Genomic DNA, 13,294 nt, shown 5'->3' with positions numbered 1-13,294 from the left:
CAGTAGTCATCTCCAGCGTTACTAGTTGAACTTCCTCATGGTGCTTGTGTGGCATGTCCACACAAGCTTTTATTGAAATTATGTGATAATCATTCTAGACTCAGCATCCCAGTTAGGAATGTCTTTAATACTACTGCCAGTGTATTCATGCAGAACTTCTCCAGAGTTCATCTCTTTTCCATATACAGTGCACAGAAACAATACTTTCATAAAGTTTGCTATTTATAAATTTGGAATTTGGAGACAGGGCTTTCTATTTTCAGTGATGCTGCACATTCTGATGGGTAGCTATGGTAACACTGGTAAGAAATCAGAAACTATCTGTTCAAGGTCCCTTGCCTAGGACATGGCTTTCATAAAAGGAATAATTTTGCCATAGCTAGAGGAAGAATTCAGCCAGACTTCTGGCTCAGGTGTGACAAAACTCAGCACAAAATACATGAATGCAGATCCTCCAGCTGGCATATCTTGTTAGATCTTACCCGGCTTGAAGAAGCATGGAGTGGCTCTACCTCTGCATAGCTGGGGACATCTGGCCCAGTGTCTGCAGACAGAGTGTGGGGTTGTGGAAAGAGCACTGGGCTACAAGTGAGAACTTGGCCAACTAGCGACCCCTGCAACTTTGGGAGAATGACTCTGGGTCTCATTCTGTTCTGTCCATCTGAACAATAAAGATGCTCACACCTGCTCTACTTATCTCCCCAGCTTGTAAAGAGGTGCAACGGGATATGGATTCACGTGCGCTCAGCAACCTGATTATAGGTCACCCAACCCCCGCCATATTCTTAAAACAACTACCACCTAGCAGGGTGTGAGCTGGGGAGTAGGACAATACACAACCGGCCCACCCCACTTCCCGCCCCGCCACCGTTTGTGCTGCAATTGGATGGGAAAGCCAAGCCCCGGCGCCTGGGTGAGTTTTTCTCTTCTCATCCCAGGCTATTAGGGCAGAGGAAACAGCGGCGGCTGTCTCCAAGGAGCCGCGGCTCCCTGGAGCCTCTAAATCTGCCTCTGAGCCACAAGCGCTGCCTCCGCGCCTCCCCCTTCTCAGAAAGCACCCGGCTGTGGCGAGAGGCCCCGCGCGCTCTCCAGGTGCGATCAATACTTTCTAGCGGGCTTCCGGGCGCTAGGCCGGTGCGCGCATCCTCTCCAAAGCCACAGCGCCGCCCCACTCGTCGCAGCGTCGGTGTTGACATAATTAGACCAAATCTTGAGAGCAAAATAAATGTTCTGTTCGCCTTACAGCCAAACAGATGTTTACAATTCAAATGAAAGAAATACAAACGGCAGGGATTTTTCTTCTCCCCTTCTTCATCTCCAGTGATCGCTCGTTTTTTCTGACACATTAAAAATGTGTAAGCGATTACAAGAATTTCCTGTCCCTGTTTGTTCTGCGATTGCATTTCTGAGAGGTGCGCGTGTGAGTTGGGTGGGTAGAATTATTCTCGGCTGCTTCCCCTCTAGCCTCTCACCCTTCCTAAACCTCCTCTCCCATGTTACCCTACCCCCATAGCAGTAGATATTAATTGTAATCAAACAGCAAAGGATACGGACTTAATTGCAATCAAGTAGGACTTTGATAATGTGTCAGCAGCGAGTTCTGCTGTTTGGGGGAAGGGTATAGCATTACAGGTATATAGTTGGATGACTAGGGCCGAATGAGCTTCTCCTTTTGTAGATTCTAGGCAGAACAAAAGAAAGAGAGGTCCGCGTGAAGAGTCTGGCTGGTTTAATGTGGTGGTGGGTGTGTAATGGTGTGTACTGGGCTGTACGTATATGGGGGAGAGATTAATCCCCATTCCCCAATGCAGAAAGTGTTTTGGCTTTTGTTGATTTTCAAAGCAGTTGAAAAAATTAGAGAAAAGGCTGTAGGCTGTAGGAGAGCCACCTCTTCCCCTCTACAACCCCCAACCCCCAGAAAAGATTTCCAACAAAGCATGCCTCTGGATGCTTTGGTACAAGAGTTTTAGATTTTATATAAAGGTGATTGAATTTCAAACCTGCAGAATCTGCACTGGGATTAAGGAGGCAGGCGAGGCTTGAGGTGTATCTCTGGCTCTATCTTACCCACAACGGATGGACCGTAGGGATGTGTTTTGGTTAGCTAGAGCAGAGATTCCAGGTAGTCCATCTGGAATCCCAAGACTACTGACAAAGGAAGAGCAAGGCTTCCCACCCTCCTCCAACTGTAGGCCTTCAGGAGCTGCTGAAAGAGCCAACGACTTGCTCCAACCCGGATTCCAAGGCTCTCGGCCTTCTTGAAACCCAGAGAAGCAGAAGAAAGAGCGTCCTCCCGCAAAGCAGCCGTCTGCTGGCCTTGAGGCCGGATAAAGGGAAAAGCGGTCAGGTCCTTCTACACTGTTATTGGCAGACTGGGCAATTGAAGCTAAGGCTCCATTTCAAGGAAGCTTTTTTTTTTTTTTAAGAAATTAAATCAGATCTGACAATATTTGTACCGCAGTGTAAATGCCTTCGCCTTGGCGTGCCAGTCACCTCTAAGCGATCTGACGAACTCCAACTCTCTTAAAACGTGCAGAGTTCAGATCATATTAATTCCCCAAAAATGTTTTGATTCAAAGTAGTTTGTATTTTGTGTAGCCACGGGCAATCGGGAAAGCGCTCCTGTCTGCCCGTGGCCGGGTCCGCTCCCTCTTCGCGTGGCCCAGAGGCTACGGCGGTATTTAAGCTTCTGAAATTAGCCTGGGGCTGCAAAGCAGAATGATCACAAAGCGAAACAAGGGCGCTTCCCCTCTTCACTTTTTTCATTTTTTTTCTCTCTCCTGCCCCCCGCCCCCTTTTTTTAGTTGCCATCCCGATTTCACAAAAGAGACCAGGGCCAAAATGTCACTTTCCACCCACGTTAGGAAAAGCTATGTCTTCTCATCTAGTCTACTTCCGAGGTCCACAGCCGATTACCCAGCTGAACCCCCACCCTGCGATTCCAATACGGATTCATTCATTATGAGCTTCATCATCACCATCGTCATCAACACTGTTCACTTATTATTAAATACCCAGAGCACGAAATGAAAGGGACCAGTGCCTGACAAAAGGGAGGGGGCCATAAGAGAGCCTCAGAAGATTCAGGAGGAAAAAAAGAGTGGATTTTTCTTTCTTTTTTTTTTTAATGATTAAAAAACACAGACGACTCCTGTAAATAGAAGCCTCATTTCTTCAAGAGATGCCTTTTGAAACCCGGTATCTGAATATTCAACGAAGGCAAAGCTCCACTCTGTACGTACAACATTAATATGATCTCTGCAGAATTTGCTACTCAGTAATATTAACATATCAAAGCCTATGCCCGAGGCGAAAGAAGCTATCGATACGCGAGCACAGGGTAAAGTAAAGATTATTGGTTCTGATGGTTGGAGTGGCGGAGCTGCGGGCAAAATCGCGCACACCATTAACCGAGAGTGAGCGCGCAGGGAGCTGCGCCTCCGAGGCGGTGGCAAATATTTTATCTAGGTGGTAATTACCTCGCTGCTGTCCCCTCTTCCACGCCTTCTTTGGCTATCAGTCCTTCATTACCGACTAAAATAATGTAATTGCCACTTAACAAAGTGAGTCAGGGCAACGCTATTTTGTTCTTTACAAGTTGAAGTCGCCAGATGTAAAGAACGAGAGAGCACGCCCAAGCCCTCCACTCTACTGCAAACCAGGACAATATCCCTGATTAGCTCATGTGAAGTACATAGACACCTATATTTCTTCAAGAACACCATTTGGGGTCTTTGAAAGTGGAACCTCCCATAGTACATTCTAGAAATCATTAGAAATGTAAATTAATCCGGGAACTTGGCAGAAGAGAGAAAATGGTGAAAGTTGTGCTTTTCAAGAAATCATGTTTCATGTGTCGGATCATCTGTAAAGCATAAACTGGAAAAGAAACATTCTCATCTAAGATGTTAGACAATGTCGGGTCATACGAGGTATGCAGTATAGCAGAGCACTTGGGTTAATGTCTTCCTGATTTTTTATGAACACTAGTCTGAGCTGTTGATATTGGGGATCCTGTATACTACCATGGCAATTGAGAAAATAAACTTTAGGGTTTTGTAAAAGGGAGTTCTGAGATGAGGGTCTGGGCAGGCTGCAGCAAAATAGACACTCTCTTTTGGGAGTACACTTCCTTGCTATCCACTTTTAAATTGTCATGAACATTGACTGTTTCATGTAAAGCAGACACTTATAGACACACTCTCCTTTCCAAGGCTCAACTAGGTTAACTGGCCTTTCTCTAAGACACGTGGAAATGGAATAAACTCAGCAGCTAAAATCTGAATTCCTACGAAGCAGGGTTTAATCAAACAAGACAAACATAAACCCCAAGTTACATTCCCTGTCTCTTTGGAGCTTCACTGTACTCATATGACATCAACATTTGGTTTCAAGTAGAGATTCAACAACGATTTTTAGGTGAAACTGATAGGGACTGATATTTACAAGAATAATAAAACATAACGTAAGAAAGACAATTTCTGAGTCTCCGATAAAGCACCCAACATCTTGGAGATACCTAAGAGCTTTGGCCATTCTTGGGAATTGGGTGAGGGGGTTAGAGAGTGTCCCCTAAATCTCTCTCCGGAAATTTAATTGATTCCAAAGCGGCTTCCTCTCCAGCTCCCGTCCTCACCTTCAAGTAATTCCACCCTCTGTCCGGTATATTACGCTCAGATGCAGTGTCCAGGCATTTGAGAAGTTGATCTTGGTAGGAGTCTGGAACTGAATGCGAAGCTGCAGTAGCAAGAGGCCGGTTGTGGAAGAAGCGGGCTCCAGTTCCTAATTAGTGGCGCTGTCCTTCAGCACCACCGACGCCTCTATGCGCCCTGAGTGCTCTTTCCTCACCTTTAGTTTTACCCGTCCCAACAGGCCCCGATCAGCACATCTCACCTGGTCTCCTTTTCACCGTGCAGATTTTTTTTTCCTCCTCCAACAGAGTGTATTCAATATTCATTAGTCTTGGGCCTATTTTGTTCCATTTCAATGTGTCTGAGTACCAGGTTGGCTGGCAAACTTAATATTTCTCATTTAAAAAACCTTAGTGGAGCTATACCGTGTGTGTGTGTGTGTGTGTGTGTGTGTGTGTGTGTGTGTGTGTGTCTATTTTAACCTCCATTGGGTGAAACAAGAGTTGAGCAGCTCTTTTAAATTTAATGTAAACTCCTAGCATCCACTAGAACAATAACCAAGTTTCAAAAGGAAAGCGCCCTTTATTTTCTTTACCCGCTAGTTTAAATGGAATTTACATTGGATATTGGAATATAAAATCTCCAGTTTAAGCCTGAAAGAATCAACTTATTTCTACCAGCACATTTCTCTACCCAGAAAAGCAAATCTTTCAAGAAACTTTGAAAGGGATGAAGAGGGATTGAAGGAAACTTATTTGGTCCCATCAGAAGTGACTTAGTTTTTAGTGTTCTGTTACTGCAGACAACTGTGGCCCTGGAGCAGGAATTAGTCTTGGTGAATAGGCCACATCTTATTAATTCCTATGAAGTTGGGATAACAGCTGGTCCCTCTTGCCTTGTGTGCTGCTTGGGATACTCAGCTTGCTAGGAAAATGAACTTCAGAGGCTTTGGGTACAGTTAAGCAGGGGAAGCTAGCAAAATCTGCACTGCCTTAAGGCCTTGAGAATGTCATAGTTCAAAACCTTTTGTCAAAATGGAACATCTGAGATGCAGCCCAAGCTGAAAGCAACAGCTCCCTTCTCTCCTCTTGCCTTCCCCCACCTTCCAATTCCATGGGTAACTCTGGATTCAGATGTTTTCCTCAACAGATGGGAACAAGAAAGCTTTATCCAGTACAGTTAACACCACCTCCTCCTCACACTCTCCTTTAAAGAAAGAAATGTTCTGGACACTTAGAAAAATAAGGCCAGCTACAATATTGGTGTTTCATTAGCCTCCCCTAAAGCCTCAATGATCCAGCCTTTCACAGAATCCCTCAAAGCCTCAAGCTAACACCATCACCTCAAACACTCAGGCTGTGGCTGGCACATTTAGGGCTAAAAAGACCAGAAATTCTGCTTGAGGATGTGGTATTAGTGTTGGGGGAAGGGAGTGTGAGCTTGTCTTTCTTTCTCTTTTTTCTTTCCTTCTGCCTCTAACTTTGATTCTGTCATTGCTCTGTGAGGAGCAACAAATATCTCTATCACAAGCCTTCTGGCACAGCCTGGGTTCAAATCTTAATGGAAGAAAAGATGCTTTTTAAGGTGGATATGCCAGTGTTGGATTAGAATAGTTGACTAAGAGTAATTGTTTTATTAATCATCAGAAAAGGAATCTGAGCACCACCAGATCTTCTAAACAAAGTAACATATAAGAGAAGAATGTCTAGGGTTAACATGTTTTTACTTACCTCTTCTTATCACTCCACCTTGGCCATTGAGAACAAGCCCACACTGGGCATCCACAGAACCCTTAATAAAAGAAACAGAAATAAAATTACTCAAATGGATTCTGATAAGTATGACCATGAAGGTAAAGTCTTTTAGACTAGCCCATTCCTAAACTCTGTCTCAGTAGATATTTAAAAGCAACCATTGAGCTGAAACACATTTTAAAAAAAAATTGCAAGAAAAACCACAATCTGAAAGTTGTATAAATCTTAAGGTATGCATTTTACATCACCATACAATATTACACTTCAAAGTGCCTGGGAGCCTTTCATCTTGGCACAAGAGAATGAGAAGTCCTTTGAGTCCCCATCAAGGCACACAACATATATACAGACAGTTTACACTCAGCACTTTCTGAGTAGGGCAAATTACACCTTGAGTGTCAAGTCTGGGACTGTGGGTTTCTTGGGGACACAGAGGAGCTATTTCATATGCAGGATTCAGGATGTCTTATGGAGGTTCTGTTTTACCCCAAATTTAGAAACATCCTATAGTGCTACCCAAAATGGGCCTTATGAAGGAAAAACCTTCAGAGTCACTCACTATAGATCTTCAAGGTCCTAATGGATTGAGGAATCCCTGGAGCTGGAAAGATGGAAAGGGTTTGCTGATTTTTGGTTAAGAAAAATAAAAATATCTCCCTGTCTGTCTTTTTATTCCCCCAAATCAAAATGTGTTAAAGGCTCATTTTCCTTTACAAACAAACGAGGTATTGGACATGAAAGAGGCCTTGAAGGGTGTTAACCTACCCAACAGCCCGTGAAGAGTTAAGTAAATGCGGAGAGAGTCGGTGCATAATAAAAACCCACTTTACAAAACAACCTTTACAACCCTGGCTCCCTTTCGCCTCCCCATTTTCACCATATTGAGGCAGGCCTGTAAGACCCCCCTTTTCAACCTACTCACGAGCTCTTTCTTATTTTAAATGTTCTGCCTTAAAGTGATTATCAAATCAATATGAAAAAAAAAACTTGGAGACTGAGCATAAATTAAAGCGGTGATGGGAAAAGGTGTGACAGTTTCCTTTGTTGGCCATAGCAAATCTTTTTAGGGGACTCAAAGATGGAACTGAAGCCACAAGACTGTTTGCATCTGTTAGGCAGACTTAGACCGCCCTCCAAACCATTGGACTTTCACTTAAAATTCTGTGCAGGGAAAAGTATATTTACATTTGTTGCATTTGAAATGAGGCATATGCTGATGAATGTTTTAAAAAGGAAGAAATAAAAGGAGAGAGACTGGTTTCTCCCACACACTCCCTCCCCATTTCTTGTTTTAAAAGTAGCTATGACTTTCATTCTGCCAACTTGGTGCAAGAACAGTGGAAGAAAATAACTTGGCAGATTTAAAAACTTGCTACATAGCATTTGTAGATTAGATAGATAGATAAATATGGATATATAGTATGATATATACATATGTGGATATATCTATGTAAAGGTATTAACATATATCATACACAGTACTCTATTTCTTCTAGAATTTTGGTGTGTGTTCCTTAGTATGAGTAATATTGCTTCAATATGAGTAATAAAAGAGAAAGGGGACATTTGTATGTGGAAAAAGAGACAGGCTGAAGAAAAGGTTTCAAAATATTTGAAATGTATATGATTAATGGTCTCAAAGCTCTCCAAGAGAGTGAACCACTCTCCCTCCCACTCTCTGGCGCATGGTTACAACGCTTATTTTCGTAGAAGAAACAAATCTTGGTTTCTTCACTTAACAAAGTTTTTCCCCTCATAAGTAAAACATGTTGTTTGGTCAGATGACATTGCATAAATGACCAGTTGAATGGCACTAAGTCGAAAATTGGATACACTACGGTGTCCTTTTGCACGGGATTCGCTCTTTGTTTGGTGCTTGCAAATGTTCTAATCCCCTCTTTTGAAAAATGCCCGGCTTTGTGCCTAGCACAGAAAAAAAATTTGTACAGATACAAAAAAATCAGCAGCAGACGCGGCTATTAAAAGGAGTAAATAGGTTTTAGTTGAGCTAAGCATTGAATGGCAGATTTTTTTCCCTCTTGAGACATAAGGGGATCCTTGTGAAAAATGTAAAAATGCCCTGAGCGTATAAAATTATTTTGTGAATATAAATGTAGAAAGTCAAGGTTTATGGAGCCAAATCTTTTTTCTAGTGAACCGATCTTACTGCTACGGCTCTTTGTTGGAACTGTAAGGGCTTTCATTTTAATTTAAAAATAATCCCCTACTCAAAGGTAAATGAGGGGAAAAGATTTTCTGTGCGCAACAAGGGATCTCTTACGTCTCCAACTTGTGTTCTTAGAATATTTCCCTATTTGTCCTGGAGAGTGTGAAGAAAGTGGCCAGCTTTGGGCAGACTGAAAAACTAGGAACTCACAGGTAGAACTTCACTTTCAGCTAAAAGGAGCTAAAAATATAGGTCTTTGAATTCTTTTCTGGGTATTTGTGTGCTCATTTGTTTAAAATACGCCTATGACAACATAATTGCATAATTATATATTCTATCGTTGGCAAAAATGTGCAAATACGTGTTAAGAAATAAAGTAGAAGAGAGATTATCTGATTGAGTGATGACCTCCACAGTGTCTGAATACCTGCCTTCTTTTCTTTTTTTTCTTCTTTTCCTCCTTTTCTTCCTTCCTTCCTTTTCTCCTTCCTCCCTTCCTTTATTTTTCTCCCTCTCTCGCTACCTTTATTTCCCAATTTTTCTCTTTTTACGGAGTTGCGTTTTAAATGCAATGGCCTGAAGAGCAAAACTAAAGTTGTAAATCATCTAACTAGGCTGCGGTTTGGGGTGCACATCAGGCAGAGAGAATTAAACTCAACACTACCCTGTGGCAAAGTGCACTGTGCAGATCTTGGGGTAGATTTTCGAGACTTTCATTCGCGATTCGTTACTTTCCACAGCAATCTAGTGTATATGCTGATACTTTCTCAAGCTTAGGGTCCTCTCAAGCTTCGGGTCCCAACAATTTCCTTAGAACAAGCCAGACCCCTATTTGTAGTAAGATCTCCACAACCTCACTCTGAGACAAACACCTGGTGCGCCTCGGTAGAGCCTGTGAAGTGCGGGGATTGAGGGTACGATTGGTTATCACTTACGGGTCTTACTCAGAGTCCAGTTGGCCCAACCCCAGACTCCTCGGTCTCCCCCACCTCATCCCCTCAGGGTCGGAAATGTTGATTCACAAAAGACTTCTGTGAGGGCCCACCGAAGGTAGAGTGCCGCAGCCGGCCGGACTCCCGTGCGTCCAGGTGAAATGCCTGGATCCAATGAGAGAAACAGAAGGGGCACACTCCTCCTCTAATTGTTTTGATAACTTTCCATAAGTGGGGTGTGTGTGTGCGCGGGTGTGCGTGTGTGTGTGTGTTTGTGTGTGTGTGTGTGTGAGAGAGAGAGAGAGAGAGAGAGAGAACGAGAGAGAGAGAGAGAGAGAGAGAGAGAGAGAGAGAGAGAAAGGAGACGCTTTACAGTCGGAGCGTTAACGGGGCGGGAGGGGGAGGACGAAGAAGAGGGGAGGGAGCGCAGACAAATTCGCTGCATGCTTATTTACCTGCAAGTCGTCCGCTCCCGCGGCGGCCAGCCCCAGGCTGGGCCCTGGCAGGAGTCTTTGATCTGGGTGCATTCCATACTGAGAGCCATGGCTCATGAGGGACAGGTCGTGGCGGCGGTAGGCATCGAGGCAGCCCAGCTCCCGCCTCTGCTCGTCCAGGCAGGACGACTTGAGCGCCCGCGCATTGTGCAGGTTAATAAAGTCGGTGGGCTCCCCGTGGTGGATCTGCTGGTAGTACTGTTGCGAGTGGTGGAGCGAGTTCAGAGAGTAGGCGTCGGGGGTGACTGCCGGGTGGCTGTGCTGAAACTCGTAATGGAAGGACTGGTGGTGGAGCGGGGTGTACTGGTGGTTAGTGGAGAAGTAGGGGGACGCAAACTCGGTGCCGGTGGTGGAGTAAGTTAAAGGAGAGGAGGAGGAATAGGCGACAGTGGAATTGGCTACAGACTCCAGACAGCCAAGCTGCATCAAACGGTAGCTGTTTGATCCGTCGTGACGTATCTGGAAGGAAGAGGGGGAAAAGGGAGAGCAGAAAAACTTGAGGTTTGTCATTTTGCAACCAAGGCGCCGCTCTCCCAGAACCAGGAGCTTTCTCTGGCACTCTAAGGAAAGCGAGCGCACAAGACTCGGGCCGAGCCGAAGCCGGGTCTCAGCGTCTTCGCCAGAGACAGCCTTTGCAAACAGGCGAACTGGGGGTGGGCGGCCTCGTCCTCACAGCCGAAAGAGAGGAAAAAAAATCCCCCACCCTATATAGGTGCGGGTGACACCACACGCACACACACGCACAGACACACATACACACACACAGCCCCTGCCCAACTTGTGCAGGGAGCTTGGCGTTGGGATCCAGGTTTGCAACTGACTCCGGGGCCGCGGGGAGCAGAGGAACGAGTTCACAAGAAAAGAGCGCTGGCCCGCGCCGCCTGGCCACTCCAACTAGATCCCAGCATCGAAATTCTGTGCCTGTCTATGCCGAGATGTTCGGCCTGGGCTGTTCACAATCATTGTCCATACATTTTTAAAAATCCAGTGTGTGCAAATCGTTCAACTTGCTCACTTCCTTAAGTTATTTGAGGGAGGGAATTCGACTCCCCCTTTTCTGCTTCCCTTTCCTTGAATAAGCCCATTCCAAAAAGGGCTCCTTTTCCCCCATCCCCCTTGTCCACCTACTGCTCCCCAATCAGTCCCTTTTCTTTGCTTTTCTGAGAATCTTTTTTCCGTTTCTATCTGTTTCTCCTCACCCTCCCCCCCTTTATTATTAGGATTATGTTTTCCCGCTCATTATGGCAAATGTTTCTTAACGTGGCAGAGAGTTGCCCTCCCTGGCGACAGATGTCATAACGAACTTTCTCCCCTTTCCTTCCTTAACTTCCCCCGAAAGACAGATTATAATTAAACGTAACGGTCCAATATAGATTAGAGAAAGGGGAAGCTGCCACCGCCGCCGCCACCGCCGCCGCCACCACACACACGCGCACAAAAAAAAAAAAAAAAAAAAAAAAGTAATAATACCTCGGCATCGTGGACTAGTCCCGGAAAGGTAGTTGACATGTTGGGTTTCTCCGAAAGCTTACGATGCAATTTCCCCCTCCAAAAAAAGAATCGGGAAAAAAATCCAAAGTTCTTGTATTTTCCAATTTTTAAAGGAAAAAAAAATGTTCTATAGATAGATATCTAAATTGTAATGGTTTTGCCTGGATCAGTTAGCTCCTTGCCTCGTACCCACTTAAAAACCTGTAGGAACAAAATTTTCCCTCTGCACAAAAGCAGCTCCCTGGAACAGATTTTGTACTTGCTGAGTATTTCTTTGGCTGATGTCGTAGGTCCCTTGGTAATATAGAAGTTTTGAAAATTAAGCATCAGCACTGAGAACTGGGAGGACAATAGGCAGAAGAGATTTATCCCAGGAGACAAGGAATAAATATTGTATCTTCGCCTAATAAGGAACTGGAGGTTCTTTCAACATTTTTATCCATTTTTTCCAACCTTTATCATGCTTTTCTATACCGACTGAGGTGGGGACTTATCTCTGTGGAGAGTATTTGCACACATTTATTGTGAGGCTAGAGATCTAGTTCCAATATGTGTATATTAGAGATAGAAATATATATTAATTAAAGCTTCCTTTTATATGAGTAAGTGTTCATTCCTATTGGTTCCACTCCCTGGATGCTGAAAGCTGCTTATTGCAACCACCACCCGAATCAATTTTGCCCAGATTGGGGTGTCTGCCTTTGCCCAAGTGGAAACAATGCTGCTCTTTCCATATTTACATTGAATTTGGGTTCTTTTCCCCTTTTGGAAAGGCAAAATCAGGCGGTGACTTACAGTTTTTAGTAGGTTTAAAAATAAATAGTGGTGATGGACAGTCCCAAGTTTCCATCATCAAGAAATTGTGTAACTGGCAGTGTATTTAGGAAAAATGCAAGGGAATAAAGATGTAAGACAAGATTCTACATTTAGGTAAAATATTGTCTTTCACTCCCCAACCCAACCCACATTTCCCCTTTTTTGTGTTTTTCTTCTTCCTTTTTGGAAAGAGTGCTGCTGGTGGTGGGGTGCAGACGGTTTAGCAGTAGCATTAGGTATTTGAGCACTGTTACCCCAAAATAACCCTTAAATGCTTGGAAGTTATATTTTATAAATAGAGGGCAGGAAGGAAGCAGTGCGCACCTAAATCTATCTCTTCAGTGGATTTCTTGACTTTCAAACAGTTTTTGAGCTTTCCTTCGTTCAAAATTTAGCTTCCCCCACCAAGTTGTCTAGTGCCTGGAGGGGGTGGTGGTGGCTACAAACCCAAAATACTGAGGCTTTGCTCCTCAGTGTCTTTATTATAACAGAGAACTAGCTGGCCCCACAGACTCATCTCAGAGATAGAAGGGGTAATTCACTCTTAATTGCCATTTCATTTGGTTTGCTTTTAAGTGTTTAAGCTGAGAAGGTGTCTTAATAATAAGCCGCGGGCAAACAGGCATGTGGCTTTTTTTTTCTTTTTTCTTTTTTTAGGTTGGGGTTTGGGAGGGTTTATTAGGATCCGCTCATGCAGGCTAACTGGGGCTGTCACTCAGAGCTCTTTGCTTTATACAAATGGACAAAGGCACACGACAAGAATTGAAATGCATTGTCTGAAATGGAGATACACGATGCTTCAGCCCCACATGGGGTCAGCAGGGGACACTGGCTCCCTATTTCAAGGTGTGCCAGTGCCCCCCCCAACCCTTCCTTGAAATTCCATATTTTGGTCTAATGAGGTCAGGAGACTGAGAACCCAATGATGATGAAAAAGAAGAATATCCAACTTGATATTTAAGTAAAAGGGATAAAATGCGTGCTGTTGGCTCTAGGGTTGAATTCCCAA

At 44.2% G+C, this 13,294-nt stretch overlaps 1 protein-coding gene across 1 annotated transcript in view; it reads right to left on the bottom strand.

The window, feature by feature from the left end:
• TFAP2D (transcription factor AP-2 delta) overlaps positions 1-10,657 on the bottom strand; it is a 57,859-nt gene extending 47,202 nt beyond the window's left edge. Inside the window, exons 1-2 of the mRNA XM_035295872.2 lie at positions 9,940-10,657; positions 6,362-6,422 (exon numbers count right to left, since the gene is read on the bottom strand). Of these exons, the coding sequence (XP_035151763.1) occupies positions 6,362-6,422; positions 9,940-10,488 (610 nt within the window). The 5' untranslated portion in view covers positions 10,489-10,657. The remainder of the gene's footprint in view (positions 1-6,361; positions 6,423-9,939) is intronic.
• Between the last annotated feature and the right edge of the window lie 2,637 nt (positions 10,658-13,294).

This window comes from Callithrix jacchus, chromosome 4 (assembly GCF_049354715.1).
Source record: "Callithrix jacchus isolate 240 chromosome 4, calJac240_pri, whole genome shotgun sequence".
NCBI lineage: Eukaryota > Metazoa > Chordata > Mammalia > Primates > Cebidae > Callithrix > Callithrix jacchus.
Note: the sequence above shows the minus strand (reverse complement) of the source record. Positions and strands in the feature narration are given on the sequence as shown.